At 39.0% G+C, this 15,104-nt stretch overlaps 3 protein-coding genes across 5 annotated transcripts in view; 2 read left to right on the top strand and 1 right to left on the bottom strand.

Moving 5' to 3' along the window:
• Window positions 1-15,104, bottom strand: part of s1pr5b (sphingosine-1-phosphate receptor 5b) — a 70,092-nt gene that overhangs the window by 39,827 nt on the left and 15,161 nt on the right. For 2 of the 3 annotated variants that reach the window (XR_013294901.1, XM_077571616.1), the window contains exons 1-3: window positions 8,151-8,218; window positions 7,830-7,874; window positions 4,529-4,606 (exon numbers count right to left, since the gene is read on the bottom strand). The gene's annotated coding sequence lies outside the window, so the exon portion shown is untranslated. Of the gene's footprint in view, window positions 1-4,528; window positions 4,607-7,829; window positions 7,875-8,150; window positions 8,219-15,104 lie in introns of those variants that run through there. The other variant, XM_077571617.1, reaches the window with a different exon arrangement.
• fdx2 (ferredoxin 2) lies at window positions 4,062-8,041 on the top strand. The gene is made up of 5 exons (XM_077571628.1): window positions 4,062-4,260; window positions 4,549-4,600; window positions 5,472-5,578; window positions 6,548-6,635; window positions 6,738-8,041. The coding sequence occupies exons 1-5, from the start codon at window positions 4,083-4,085 to the stop codon at window positions 6,892-6,894; spliced, it is 582 nt and encodes a 193-aa protein (XP_077427754.1). The 5' UTR covers window positions 4,062-4,082; the 3' UTR covers window positions 6,895-8,041.
• zglp1 (zinc finger GATA like protein 1) lies at window positions 9,964-14,386 on the top strand. Its single transcript, XM_077571615.1, has 6 exons — window positions 9,964-10,040; window positions 10,124-11,123; window positions 11,218-11,315; window positions 12,298-12,415; window positions 12,695-12,788; window positions 13,778-14,386. The coding sequence occupies exons 2-6, from the start codon at window positions 10,126-10,128 to the stop codon at window positions 13,841-13,843; spliced, it is 1,374 nt and encodes a 457-aa protein (XP_077427741.1). The 5' UTR covers window positions 9,964-10,040; window positions 10,124-10,125; the 3' UTR covers window positions 13,844-14,386.

The following is a 15,104-nucleotide window of genomic DNA, read 5'->3' as shown; positions in this document are numbered from 1 at the left end:
TGGAACCAAATTAGCAAACCTCTAAAAAACAAACATGTGCCGCCTTTGAAATGGCAAAACCACGACATGCACATTCCAACATCCAGTTTGCCTCCAATAGAGAGACAGTCATATGATCTCACAGTACTACTTAATTTCTTATAATTAATATAATCTTTTTTTATTAAAAAGAAAGAAAGAAAGAAAGAAAGACGCCTGTATTGAAGTAATATGCTGTACATTTCGCAAATACCAACCAGGGGATCCTGCTTTTCAACATGCAGTGACAATTTGGTGGCAGGAAGTCAATCAAGCCTACAGACGTGGTTGGTGTGTATGCAGCTTGCGGGCACGACCTCATCATTTCGAAATAATTCTTATTTATTACAATACACAAGGTGGTGAGAAGCAAACTGGCCGGTTCACACGCGTCATGAATCCAACAGTGAATTTACATACACTGAGACTAAACTTGTGTGCAGGGTAAGACTATTTCAATGCATTTTTTAGAGTGTAAGAATATTTCAATGCATTTTTGCATTGAATGAGGCCCAATAACGACAGCTCTGATGGGTTTTGAGTGATGGAACTAAAAGGACGACTGGAAATTCTTCGACTTCATCCATCACTGGAAACACAAACTGATACACTGTGCACACGGTGTGCTCTCAGGGGGCCGTTTAGCAGATCACTTTATCACGCCTTGTCCTTCCACACATTTTGCTTCAAGCTGCGTGTCTTTCATCATGAAGGAGACATCAGGAATCCGTACGTGGCCATGTGTGAGCTACAGCAAGATGTGAGGGGAGTACAGTGGAACAGTCCCCAAAAGCGGACCAATGTGGTGTTCAATAAAAAGTTGTTCTTTTTTTCGTTAGCTTTTTTTGTGTCTCTTTTTGGATGCCACAACAGATGCCCGGATTCTCTGTATAATAACATCAATACGAGAAAAAAGTACACTGCATGGACTTATTTTACATGGGAGTGATGTTTGTTGATTAATGTAAATAAATGTGTAATAAGCCATGAGAGATCATTATACTGAAGTGATCTGAAAAATATTCATACTTTGTCTCTGTTAATCTATCGATGCCAGCTATACAGCGACACACACAATAATGAAATGCTCTAACAGCAGACGGTACAATAAATCTTTCTGTCCATTTGTTGCCATTCGTCATTATCTCAGGAAATAAAGTACATAATGTCCCCAAGAGTTGTGCCGGGGACTATTAAAAATTTTTAAGATGATAATGATTATAATTCATTCAATGAATTAATTTCTACAATGATTTAGAGGGATTGTCCCACCCTGTTTTCATATTTATGAATGAAATACAACTCACACTCATGTCCACCGAGTCGGTCTGCCTGCACCTCGATCAAATACACCAAAATCTTGTTACGCCACCTGCGCCACTAGTTAGAGCTGTTTTTACCGAGTCTAAGATCTCATCTACTTTTTGTCACCAAATTGGAGCTTGGTGCGCCGGGACGGCCAGCGAGGTGTAGTGCGTCTATCAAATTCACAAACACGGCAGACTAGACTTTCCCCGACCTGAAAATGTAAATGCCCATTGTTTTTTTTTTACGACAAGCGCATGTGCAAATGTCTATGAAAATAGAGTGAGTGTCACTCAAGCACCTTTTCCATACTCCGAATAGTAAGCAGTTTTACTTTATTTTAGTTCTACTCAGTTTTGTTACCGTTTTTAACATCTCATTATAATTGTATGACACTGTTACTTATATATTGACTATACATATTAAATAATTTTATCATGGTGACAGTCGGCAAACAATTCAATTCATGTTACAAAGTTGTTTTGAAGTCAACTCTGTTTGACTTTGGAGGTTCCACTACAAATTTGCAGAGAGCAGCCAGGAGCCACATTGTGTTTTGACCTCCACCCACCACACCCCTAAACACCACACATGCATGCACCTGCAGGACAGGACGTTCAGTGAGAAACAGGTGCTTTCCATTCCTAGAAAGGTAAACAATCCCAGGACACTCATCATGTGCAGGTGCACATTAAGTGTGACGATTTATATTCCTGTGTGTTCTGCTTGCTATTAAATATAAAAGTCAACACGCTGGGGCCCAATTAACACCGTCTAGCCCTCCACAAGGGAGGAAGCGCTGCACCGAGAAGGGAGGTAAGTATACGTCTCAAAACCAACTTTAAGACAGGCACTTTTTCGCAATGTCTAAGTCTTTATATATGTTTAAAAAAAAAAAGAATGATAAGAAAAGAAAGAAAAAATATAGTGTGATTCCAGCAGGACAGCACTACACAGTCACACAAAGGTATAAATCACGTGTGGAAATGTCAACATCATGCTCCTACGAGTTTTACTGCTCTCAAAAGGCAAATAATAGCGTCTCACTTTCTTTATGGAGGATATCTCTTTTTTTTTGCTTCGTTTCTAGGTAACGTCAACTCAACAAAATATGAAACCGCACCATTCATCTAGATATCTCTTGTCTACATTCATACAAAACTATAAGATCTATAGCCAGCCTGAATCAGATGCCTTGTTTAGGTTTGTCTCCCTCTAGAGCAGGTGGTAAAGCAAAGTACGATATGATGACTGTTGTTCAATGGGAATATTTAGTTTCATTATTAATTTGAACCATGTGGAGACTCGCTGCTTCTGCTTTTTTTTTTAAACAAAAGAGTGGACAACTGCAGCTTGCAGCTTGAAATGATTAATTATATAGCAACAGAAATACGCCCGCGTTAAAATCAAGCCTTTTGAGTGAAGATTCAAACGCACCCATTTTATCGAACTAGTCTGATAATAACATCATGCAAGTAAATTATGATTGTTGTTGAAACAAGCTATCTGAATTTGCAATAATATATGGAAATTAGATTATAATATTGGGTTTTTATGTACAGTAGTAGAATAGAAAAATAAAGTGACACTATAAATAAAGATCTTACTGATGTCTTTTCTGATATTTGAATTTATCAGTCAGCAGCCACAAAACTGGAACTTGCATATTCCAATGAGACTCAATTAAAAACTGCTTACACATTGAGAGTACTATGAAAATGATGAATATTAGGGAAACAATTGACTTTTTTTGTGATGTGTTGAATGAGTTGAACATTTTGGCGCTGGAATAGATTGCATCTTTCGAGTTATATGGAGGAATCAAGTACAATGGTAAATTTTCCACATTGCATTCCATTGTTTTTTAATTATTATTATTATTACTATAATCCTTTTAATGGGTTTGCGGGGTAATTTGGGTTGAAAATGAGTAGGATGTACTTCTTCAAGCTATTTTTTGTCATCACAAATGTTTGTGATTTTGAACCAGCACTTTTGTCATTAATATTCATTCATTCAATATCTTGTTTGTTTTTCTGTTTCATCTCTTCATGTATTCTATGTCATTTTTAAACAAGCTAAAGTGCATAACCATACAGCAGCCTACTTGGTTGAAATGTAATATTTTAATAACCCAAAAATACAGCATGCCGTCCTTGCCTCAAAAATGATTTGTTCCACCAAATCCCTCTGTAAGTCTTAAACCAGTGTATGTGGAACATTTCTGAAACTGCTACCACCAACACATATTATCATTACCATTCCTCATTATTGGTGCACTTAAACGTAGGTAATTGTTTATGTTGCTGGATGGGACAGAGATGATCGTTCTCTAGCTATGAACTAAACTTCAGATGGTCACAGAGACAGCGAGAGAGCGAGAGAAGGATTTAATATACCGTATTGGTATTCAAAGTATTGTCAGAAGTCAATTTCTGTTCATGTGTTTTACATGCTGTGCATTGCAATTAATTTATTATTTTTTTTGGTATTTTTGCTATATAATATTCTCACTTTAGGATACTGATTTACACCAGAATAAATGCATACTGTTAAATTATATGTAGAGGTGCTGCTGTATCAAAATGAGTTGTCTTCAAAAAAGTTTGTTTTGTTCAACAGTTAAATAAACTTTACCATATTTGATGGTTTAGTCACAGACTAACTGTAAAGTCGCAGCGGCCTCTGTCGACGGAACAGAATGCTGACAGGGCTCTTTTCTTATTGGACAAGGTGGAGCACGTGATCAAAACACAATCATGGCTGCCTCCGCTGCAGTCCGCTCGAGTGTGGGGCTGACTTTCAGACTTTCGCGAGTTATACCGGACTGTAGCACATGTCCCATGTCCAGGTTAACGTCGTGCGCGGCTCATTTACAGAGGAAGGGCTCTGTGGACACGTTTCGTACCATTAATCGATACATGCAGACGAGTGTAGGTGAGTGCTTCGCCCTGCTAGTTACTGTTGGTTTGTCATTTTTAACGTCTCTCGCTTTATTGCGACGAAAGTATGATGAGGATTTAACGTCTTTTTAACAGATGCGCACAGGCTAATATTCATGCATTTGGCACTTAGTCACGCATACCCCGAGTAATGCTTGTGTAACCTCACTCGCATGGCATTGTGAAACCTTGCCTTGTGCAACAAGTAAACTATTCTCATGACGGATTTTTTTGTGTTCACCTGTGAGAGCAGAAGTACTTACTGGCCGTGTGTTTCTTGTAGGTTCGTTCCACAGTGAGGAAGGCAGCGCAGATGAAGAGAACCAGCACAATGTGTAAGTCTGCAAAACATGTAGCAGTGTTATTATAATCAACAAAAACAAACGAAATAACTCGAACTGAAAAACACAGTTAATGAAATGAAGTAAAAATTCGTGCTTTTAAAAAAACGATAACTGAAACTACATTTGATGTTTTTAAAAAGCATCCACTCGCATTCTCAACACTAAATCAACTTATTTTTTCTTTGCTGATAAACTGTATTAATGGGTGTCTACTAATGTCCTGGTCATTATTTTAGTGTATGTTTGTTGAAAGCAATTTGGGACAAAAACCACCAGTGTGGCGCCATCTTCAGGTTAAACACTGAGATAAACACAATTTGGCTGAAACTGACATAGCAGAGCCACCCACGTACACACCTTCTTAGCGAGTTGGAATAGTAATGCTTGCCAACATCTCATGTAGAGTTGTACAGGTGAGGCAAAGTGACCTCGGCAAAATATCTGCAGCTTGAAAGTACATAGAGTACCTCCAGTCATAAATATCTAACACGTCGCTAAATCACTGCTTTTTCGATGTATAGTAAAATGTTTGATACACATCTTTGGCAATGTTCAACTAAATTTTATTTATAGAGCGCTTTAAGAACTGCAGCTGATACCAAATACTGCACATCCAACGTAATCATCAACAACAATCAGCATGATCGTGACTGCATTCCACCAGGCTTTTATGAAAATGGTCCGACAAATGTTTCAAGGTTGCATTTGGCGCCCGATTAACTGGTTTATGCAGAGACGTAAGAATATGTCATCATGCGGCACACGAAAGGCGCGCTCAGTTACTGCAGTATTTCCTTTTGATTGTTTTATATTTGAGACCAAGAAGTACTGATTTCCTTAAGATGTGTTTATTGCCTTTCAGGGTCAATGTGGTGTATATAGACCGGTCGGGCCAGAGGATCCCAGTTAGAGCCAAAGTGGGAGACAATATTTTGTACTTGGCTCACAAAAATGGAATTGAACTAGAAGGTGGGTGTTTCTACTGTTTAAGGACCCATCCACACAAAAGCCCGTTTCAATGTATCCGCACAAGGCGGCGCCGTTTTGGAGCATGAAACCGATCACTTTTGTAACCGGGCTCCTGAGTGGAAAGATTTCAAATCGCGCCTCATAATGTGGACACCATATGCGTTGATGACGTAGTGGTCGCAGCTCGATGACGACGCGTTGTCGTAGTTTGATGACGTATTCTCCAAAAATAAAAAAAACTGTCACAGGTGACACACAGCAACCGGTCCGTTTTGGTGGCATTATGAATTAAAAGCTGTATGCATACATGTGCTAATCATAGTCTGAAAATAAATATTAGAACTAAATTCGCAGCATTATTATTATTATTATTATGGTTTAAGTCGTGATGACTCCCGGCCGCAAAACACAAACATTACGTCGCCTTATGTAAAAAACTAAACAAAAAAACAAACACGACTGATTGTCACCAAAATTTATGGGTACATGTGTAGACACGTGATAGTCATAGTCTGGAAATATTAGAACGGAACTCGCAACATTTTTGATAATATATTATATGAAAGCGTTCATTTTTATTATTATTATTATTATTATTGAATGTGCGACTTAAATATTATCCAAATTATTGCAAGCTTCGTTCTAATATATTTAGACTATGAGTAACATATGTCTGCACATGTACTCATAAATTTGGGGGACAATCGGTCACGGTTTTCATTCATAATGCTACAGAGGACTGGTTGCGCATAATTGGCTGAGTCGCACTCCGCTCCAGTCAGAAATGACTCTCGTAACAGTTTGGGAATGGTTGGGAACCAATGGTGTCCATGTAGAAGTGTAATGAGGCAAAAAAAAAGAAGAAGTGTGTATTGCTCTTTTTGAGCAAGTGTAACGAGACGGTGGCTGGTGAAGTTACTTACGCTCAAACACATGATGTAACGGTCATTTTGTATTTTTCTCATTCAGGGGCTTGTGAGGCATCATTGGCCTGTTCAACGTGTCACGTGTATGTAAGCAGCGACCATGTAGACAAACTGCCAGAACCACTTGAGAGGTAGGTGTGCCTTTTAATTGTATTTTTGTAGTATCTCATTCAACACTGGCAAACTTTTGAGATGGCGTGAAAAGTATATCCGATACTATGCTCACATTTTAGGGAGGATGACATGCTGGACATGGCGCCCATGCTCCAGGAGAACTCCCGGCTCGGGTGCCAGATCGTTCTCACCCCAGAGCTGGAGGGCATGGAGGTGACTTTACCCAAAGTCACGAGGAACTTCTACGTGGACGGACATGTTCCCAAACCTCATTGAGAAGACGCACCGCAGATGAAGGTGGGATTGATAAGGGGCCGGCCCAGCAAACGAGAAGCCATGCTAGGAAGGGAGCGAGCGGGTTTCCTTTGACAATAAATCTACGGCTTGGGAAAACCGTAGCAACCACCCAGAGGATCTTAACTGATCAATTAACAGATTACTGTGGTGTGCCTGCGGACTTTTGCAGAATTCAATGAAATCAATGGTTACTTGGAACTTAGAACTTCTTTTTATGTATGCGGAATGCCTTCGGGCCAGCATTGAGACCGAGCAATTTCACAAAGTGTTCTTTTGTTAATAATGCAACAATCTATACATTCAAGTTTGGAGACCTTAGTTCACCTTTACAAAAGAGTATTAGGGCCATACTGAGAAAAAAAATAATAAAAGAGCAGTGAGAATAAAGTAAGAATTTAATGGAAATAATACCATATTTTTTGATGAATGAAGCTGTTAGGCTTATATTAATCATGAAATATGTCCAAATGACCTCATAGATGATCTACAAAAGGTTTACACAATCATGTTAGAGTGATCAGGGTGCCGGCTGCTGTTAGACTATTTCACTGGTTGTCAAATTTAAAAACAGTGTGAGAGTGTACGTTTTTCTCAACACATGACTATTCTAGTAAAACCACTTTTAAGAAATTTGCAAATTTTTTCGTAATACATTTTTTTCCCAGTGTAACTGCTAACACTCTACTACAACTATACGTCGCTGAATGGAGCGTTCCTGGTTACATCTTTTATACGCACATTGTCATTGTAAAATGCTCTTGCCATTTCACTTAAACAATCTTGATTATGAATATTCACTCAAACGTTATCATGCATTTCTTTGGTGTTTGTGTGGGAATATGACTGCACTTAAGTCAAAGTCTTTCTCTAAAATTCCGATAAACATTTCAACTGTCCTGTAGAAACGGGCTTACCTTGAGAAAGAGTGTTCTGACCAGCTGACACCGATGTGCTGTGTTCTGAAACGAAATTGCGACATGTTGTCAATGAAGGAGTTTGCAAGGTTGAACTGTGTTTAATTGTCAAGTCTACTGTACTTGTCCAACTTACGCACACATTTAAGTCACTAATGTATGGCATGTATCAAATATTTAAAATTGTGCAATAAAGTACTATTTTAAAGCTGTATGGGATTTTTTTTTTTTATCTCTAAGAGCCTAAAGGTGCAGGCTAAATTGCTCTGAATATGAAAACAACAGTCAGTTAGTGGATGGTAGTAGTAGTAGTAATATTACCTGTAGTCAAAGACACAATATTGTTATATTAATGGGAGCCTCAAGAAAGGGTCAAGCTGGGGTGAAGCATTGAGTCCTCTCTGGGAAAAATGCAGTATAGTACATTTAATTTTTTTTACCGACAGCTGTAATAGCATTTCAAGCCTTCCAGCGCGAAACACAGCTTCTCAAAACATGTAACCCACAAACACTCTAAAGTATATTTAAAAAATAATAAGACGTGCTTTTCTAATTTGCTTCGCATTAAAAAAAAAAAAATAAATCTTACGGCCCTTTGAGGACCTGATATAAAATGACCCTGATATGGTTCCCCAATCCAAAGTTAAAGGGACATTTCTAGCGTGTGATAATACTCCCACATAGAAAAAGTACTTTAATAAAAGAAAAAAATAACGTGTTTTACGTGTTTTGAGTTGCGATCGAATCATTTTGTGAAAGATCGGCGTTAATTAGCCATCAGGTGTTCGCATCTTCAGATGTAATCACGCTAAGCAGCGGCCAGCCGTGTCACATAGACTTGCTCCCCGGTGACAGCCCAAACTCGCCAATACCTCTATAACGACTATCCATAAGGTAAGTAGCAACAAAGATTTTATTTGCCACAAAATTGTTTTTGAATTTCTTGACAAACTGTCGAGAAGATCTTACCTCGTGGCGGGCCAAAAATGGTGAAAATATTACTGTACAACTGCGTGCTCAAAGTGAGGTTAACGTTTCTAATGACATATGGAATTTGCGATCAGTGTACAACAAAAACAATTTAACAAGTTAATAAGTACATTAATGTACATGCCTAATTCCAACAACTCGTACATTACCCGCTATATAAAGTCAATGTTTTGAAGCCGAGGAAGAAAGATGTAGTAAAAACACGCCCAACCTCACGTATAGTAAAACGTACTGTCAGTGTTCCATAAATGTTATGAGGGTTTCAATAGTTTTGGTGGGGAACATGTCATCCCATTCGAAAGATCAAGAAGGCCATCGATTTTATTAGCGACATATCGTTCATATGGAACAAGTTTTAAAGGTCACCTGCGCGACAACTCAACTCACACCAACCTGTAATTCAACAAAAGATGCCTCTGCCAAATCTAATATTGGGGTTTAAGGAACTGAGCGATAAAAGGAAAAAGGGGGTCTTCAAATACAACAGATTGTGAAAAATGATTACCTTTTTAAATCATGGAAAAAGTTCAATACACTCAACTTGGAATAGGCCTACGTAACACTGCAATGATTTACTCTTATTTAACTGCTACTAAAATGCACATATCCTATCAACATGTGCATTAATTAATACTAAAGGCACTACGGTATAAGTATCCAATGCAAAAGCAGCATTCATGATACAGCTCTTATTGGACTCTTATCAGTGGGCAGGTGTACCTAATGATATGGCCAATAAGTACAGTTTATTGAAATTACATTATAGTTTAACAACTATAACATTTTAACATTGTCAGTTTCTAATCCAATTGGAACTAGTTCACTGCCGTCAACACGATTAGGGAACAGGGATTTTGGGTGCGAGTCTGAGCCCTAATTTTTGAATATATAAGTCACACCTGAGTATAAATTGCAGGACTAGTCAACCTATGGAGGGGGGAAAAAAATCAATAAATAATTAAAATACCCAAATTAATTACAATAAAGGCCATGTGTATGTAAACCTGAGACAGGCAATAATTGATGTAAGATAAAAGTTTTTTTTAAATATGTGAATGTTTTCGCTGTGCTGTTACAAATACGTGAATATATTTTCTCTGTACTATTACATACACAATTACTTCCTTTTCACTGTTTACTTCAGCCTTTTACCCGACAGAGAGAAAAAGGAATCACCTATTTGGAGGTTTATTCGTGTGGACAACATTTTGAGACAATTTGGTAGCTTTCCATACCTCACTCAGGGATACTCGCAGAGTACATATGGGGTCCACTTATCTTTTTTGTTGTCGTTTATGATGCAGGTATGAGCACAGGTCAAAGTTCACAGGTGACCCTCTTTCAGAAACATCAGAGGGCAGCAGAACAAAATGAGTCTCAATCTGCGCTCCTCTACCTTTTCCGGGAAGTTTCCAAACTTGACGCCTCCTTGCAAAGCGGTGTCCTGGCCACCAGATCGCTGTCCAGCTGGGTTCAAGACAGTTCAGCTGGAAATGGGGAAAGGGCTCCAAACTCCATCAACCCAAATGTAATATCACTCAATAAGCACCTCATGGGGAACGGGAAAGTGGAAATTGTAGTGGAGTCCCCACCTGGAGGCCACAGCCCTTGGCTAGCGTTGAGTCTGATCAACCAGCAGTGTAAAAGGCTCATGGATCTCGGAGAAGAGGAAGCAGACTCAGGATTGCTATTTCCCACCATGTGCGATGTCCCTTCTGCACACACATCAGGAACTGGTGCCAGTGTTGACTGCACTCTGAGACCACCGCCCGTTGCAGGGATCTCCACCTCGGTCGTGCCGGTGGTCGATGAGCAAAGAAACTGCTTTTCTTCTAAACCGAAAACTTGTGAGAAAGAGTTGACATGTCATGGCCCACCACAGATGGCTGAGAAAGACACGCCAGCGTTGAGTGTTGACATGTTTGAGGGGAGTCATGACAGCTCCTCTGACACCCATGTTTCAAGAAGTTCTTCTTCAGTCTTCACCCGCGACCACAATGCAAACCTGATATTGGGCTGTCATTCGCCCTCCAAACCAGATGACCACACGGTGTCACCCAAATCACACTGTGCAAATGTTCCCATTGAGCACGCCACACTTTCCTCACACTTGAGGTCAAAGGGGGGAAATGAGCCGCCAGGCATTAAGCACTCGTGGAGAACCAGAACTCCTAGAAAGCAACCCAATCCCAGCCGCAGCGGCGATATCCACGACCCAGACTTCCAGGGAGTGACATTCCGGATGCGCGCAGATCTGAATGCCAGCAGGGATCAGTGTCGGCTCAGCATAACATCCAAGTACAGGTGAGGACACGCCGATAAACAATTGGAGGATTCATGGTGGAGTATATTGTTATTGTCTACAATTTTTCTGGTTCATCTCTCTTTCCCATCTCAGCAAGGAGCTCTCCAGGAACTTGCGGAAACGGGGAGCGAAGACTCGAAGGTCTCGCATGACCAGCAGCTCAGATGAGGGAAGTGTACCTACTGCCTCAGGTACCTGCACAAGTCAAGACACCGTCACTTTTACTGCAGTGTGTTCCAGTAGTCCAGACACACCGCATAAAATAGTGCTTTAAACCAACATACCACTGAAAATGAATTATTTCATTTAATTAGGTAGTGTGTATAAACAATAACTGCGCAAAGATGAAGGCATCTGATTCCCTGAAAAAAAAAAGTTGCAGCCAATAAGGTATAAAAAAGATGAACACTGGTGCAGCGCCATTTTGGCTGGGTTTGAGAAGGCAAGTGCTGTAATTTAGATTGCTATAAAAATGCTGGATGTTGTCATAAAGTATTGCCATGATTTATCTAGCGCTCCAACAAAATGATTATAGTTGTCATAGGTTTACTATCGGAGCATATTTTTGCTACAAGTCCTAATGTTTTTATTTGCGGAGCCCCTAAGGTGACATGATACTTTGCGTTCCCTCGCAAATAAATGTTTCGTTCCCTCACAAAAAAACATAGATTACGTTCTCTTGCAAAGATTGCGTTCCCTCGCAAAAACGTTTACATTCCCTCGCAAAGGTTGCGACAACGCAAAGGTTGCGTTCCCTCGCAAAAACGTTTGCAACAAAAACAAACGTTCCCTTGCAATGATGGAGGATAAAACGTGTACAGCAGTTTACACGCTCCATCCTCGTCGCTTTTGGTCACACACAAGATGACCCGGAAGTACATCAACTCAAATATATTGCAACCTCTCGCAAAAAACACTTTTGCGTTCTCGTAATCATTGCGAAGGAACGCAAATGTTTTTGCGAGGGAACACAATCTTTGCGAGGGAACGCAAATGTTTTTGCGAGGGAACGCAATCTTTGCAAGGGAACGCAAATCATTATTCTTTGCCTACCATGTCACCTTAAGGGCTCCGTATTTACTTATTTAAAGCTACTGAACACAGAAAAAAATCATTTTGAATCGCTACTGCCACCTGTGGCCAAAAAATGAAACTGCATTTTCCCTTCCTCAGATAAACAATGCGCACATGACATCACATTCGCAGACAGAGGGCGGGAAATTCGAACCCGAATCCAGTCTGAAAACTATTGGTCAGAGGCTTGCAGGAGTTCCCATTATAAACAGCTATGGTGTTAATTTACTAATTAAAAAATGTTTCAGGCATAAATGGTCAAATAAAAAGGGTATTGTAACGATATTTTTGGGCAAAGTGTCGCTTTAATTGAATTGAATTGTTTTACATATTTCCCTCCACTGAGAGGCGCTGCTACACAAGTTTTATTTACAAACAAGCTTTCAGCTGCCCTGCCTGAACTGTAATGCACATTTCGGTTTTGTGATGGCATATCATGTTACAACATAGTACAATACAATACAATACAATACTAATGTGTGTTGACTGTCCCTAGGGGTCAAAGTTTGTGCATCATGCTGCACCAGAAAGACCCCGATGTGGAGAGATGCAGAAGATGGGACCCCTCTCTGCAATGCTTGTGGCATCAGGTATCTTATTCTTATCAAAATTATTCACACTGTAGTTAAACACACAATTATTCATTAAAAAAATAATAATTCATCCTTTATTTTCTAGCACTTATTTTGTACAGGGTTAACTGGAGTCTATTCCAGCTGACTGGTTGAGGATTGGGGCTCCCTTAGGACTGGTCGGCAGTCAATTAAAGGACACATAATCACAAAATATTTACATTTTATGAAAATGGACAATTTAGTCAATTAACTTGAGCCATGCACTCAAACATGCAATTGTGAGTAAAACATGCAAACAGCACAAAAGTCAATAGAAATGTTAAGTACAAACTCAAATCATTAATGGAAACAATATTTATAATACAACTAGCTAAATTCAACATAATAGATCTCATTAAATGAAAAAAAAAGTCTGATTTAACTATTCTTGTTTTTGTAGAATGTTGAAAATATGCTCCTGCTGCAGAATTTATTTACGTGTGTGTACACGACCCTATTTAAATGAGTTAATTTAAGAACTTTTTCCATTATTGTATGAAAGAAAGGAAGTAAAAAAAAAAAAAAAAAACTGACGTGGTTGCACATGTGCACTTTAATTGCCGACAAGTGTGCTGACTCCCATTTTATACAGTTTGAATGTGATTGGCTGATTCTGAATGTAGTTTATTTATTTTTTTAAAGAAAATTTCCCCCTCAGATTTATGAGTTGTATTATTAGAGTACTTTTTAAAAATGTTTTTTTTTTTTTTTTTAATACCACAAAAAATAGGATTTGAACAGGGGTGTGTAAACTTTTATAACCACTGTGAACGTGATTGCAATTGACTGACACTTTTACTTGGCTGCCTACTCTGCTTGTAATTTTATTCATGTTCTTATTTTATATAATATATATATTTTAAATTTTGCCACTTGCGTTTATGCGTGCATGGCTACAAACGGCATACGTTAAGTTTTTTTTCTTAATGCTTTTGTATTTTATTTTCTCCATGGTCTCCCTCAAGGTACAAGAAGTACAGGGTCCGCTGTGTCAACTGCTGGCACATCCCCAAAAAACAAGGCAACTCTAACTCATGCTGCCTCAAGTGTGGAAATGAAATTTTGTGAGGCTGAGCTCCATTCAGCGCAAACACACCACCTAGCAGTACAAGTAACTTCTTTGGCTCAAAAGTGCATCAGAGTAAACTGATCCTGGTGGCCCAAAAAAAAAAAAAAGGTGTTAGTTGTGGCTGTTCAGTCAAAAAGATAGAAATATTTAAGCAGATCTTTGTGTTCTTTGGAGAGAAATGTGACGTTGACACTCACTGCGGGTCAATTGTAAAGTGGCAAATGTTGTCAGCCAAATTGTGTTCTGTATTAGAAGTGACGCATTTTGTTGTCCTCACTAATTGATGTTACTCGTTTTTTTTTTTTCAATGTGTACATTGGTGTGTTGATATTTTCTTGTTTGTATATTTGCGTTGATTGTGGTTTTGGGGTAGTATTTCATTACTGGTTAATGAGGTACGCTTGGTTTTCTTGGCATGCATTTTGTGAGTTTATAAAAAGGCAATTTTGTGTAAACATCAATATGTCGTTGGTCTGGATTAAATTAATAAATTATTAAATCTGAATAGCCGGTTGTCTTGCCTCATTTTGAGCACAGATCCAATATTTTAAGACCATTAATTACAGCCATATAAGTAGACGACTGATATATTTAGTATAACCGATGGCAAACAAACTAGCGGGAGGGAAGTGGTGTGCGTTTAAAAACGCCTCTCCATTCCGTGAGCCCGCATGCAGCGAGGATCTCTCTCCACGGTGGGTGGCCTCACATGGACGGATGCTGTGCAAACTATTGTTTTATAAAACGCATGACGTCTTTCTCTAATTCCAAACAGCCAAAGAGACTTTCCTCTCATGACTTTGCCAAAACATCCACCGAGGACTAACGCCAAAGGAAATGAGCTGAATGAGCCAAGAACGTAAAAAAGGTCCTGTTAAAATCAAGGTTTTAGTTTCAAAAATCAAGCATCGTAATCCGCACGCCTCACCTGCTGTGCTCATTTATAAAGCCAAATATAAACAACAGTTACAGCACAAATACCACCTCAAATAAACACCTCCATTTTTCCCCACTCATGGAAAAAAAAAAATAACAGATGGGATTATCTTGTACAATGTGTAGAGCAGACTTTTGCATCTGGGAAGATGAAGTTTGTGGTGGAGTTTGAAGTTCTTCTCTATATACCACAGAGCATTCCGGAGCACATGCTGTAAACTATATTACACTACACTACACTTGATCTTAGCTGACCCTATATTACATACATTTGAATTCTCCCAAAA

Source organism: Vanacampus margaritifer, chromosome 7 (assembly GCF_051991255.1).
Source record: "Vanacampus margaritifer isolate UIUO_Vmar chromosome 7, RoL_Vmar_1.0, whole genome shotgun sequence".
NCBI classification, from domain to species: domain Eukaryota; kingdom Metazoa; phylum Chordata; class Actinopteri; order Syngnathiformes; family Syngnathidae; genus Vanacampus; species Vanacampus margaritifer.
The sequence above is the reverse complement of the archived record's forward strand: the minus strand, read 5'-3'. Positions and strand labels throughout refer to the sequence as shown.

Excerpts from the sequence above, each read along its gene's own strand:
- fdx2 (XM_077571628.1), top strand. The coding sequence starts at position 4,083 with ATGGCTGCCTCCGCTGCAGTCCGCTCGAGTGTGGGGCTGACTTTCAGA. Across the intron at positions 4,261-4,548 it reads ATACATGCAGACGAGTGTAG|GTTCGTTCCACAGTGAGGAA; the intron begins GTGAGTGCTTCG and ends TGTTTCTTGTAG. Across the intron at positions 6,636-6,737 it reads CTGCCAGAACCACTTGAGAG|GGAGGATGACATGCTGGACA; the intron begins GTAGGTGTGCCT and ends CTCACATTTTAG.
- zglp1 (XM_077571615.1), top strand. The coding sequence starts at position 10,126 with ATGAGCACAGGTCAAAGTTCACAGGTGACCCTCTTTCAGAAACATCAG. Across the intron at positions 11,124-11,217 it reads AGCATAACATCCAAGTACAG|CAAGGAGCTCTCCAGGAACT; the intron begins GTGAGGACACGC and ends TTCCCATCTCAG. Across the intron at positions 11,316-12,297 it reads AAGTGTACCTACTGCCTCAG|ATAAACAATGCGCACATGAC; the intron begins GTACCTGCACAA and ends TCCCTTCCTCAG.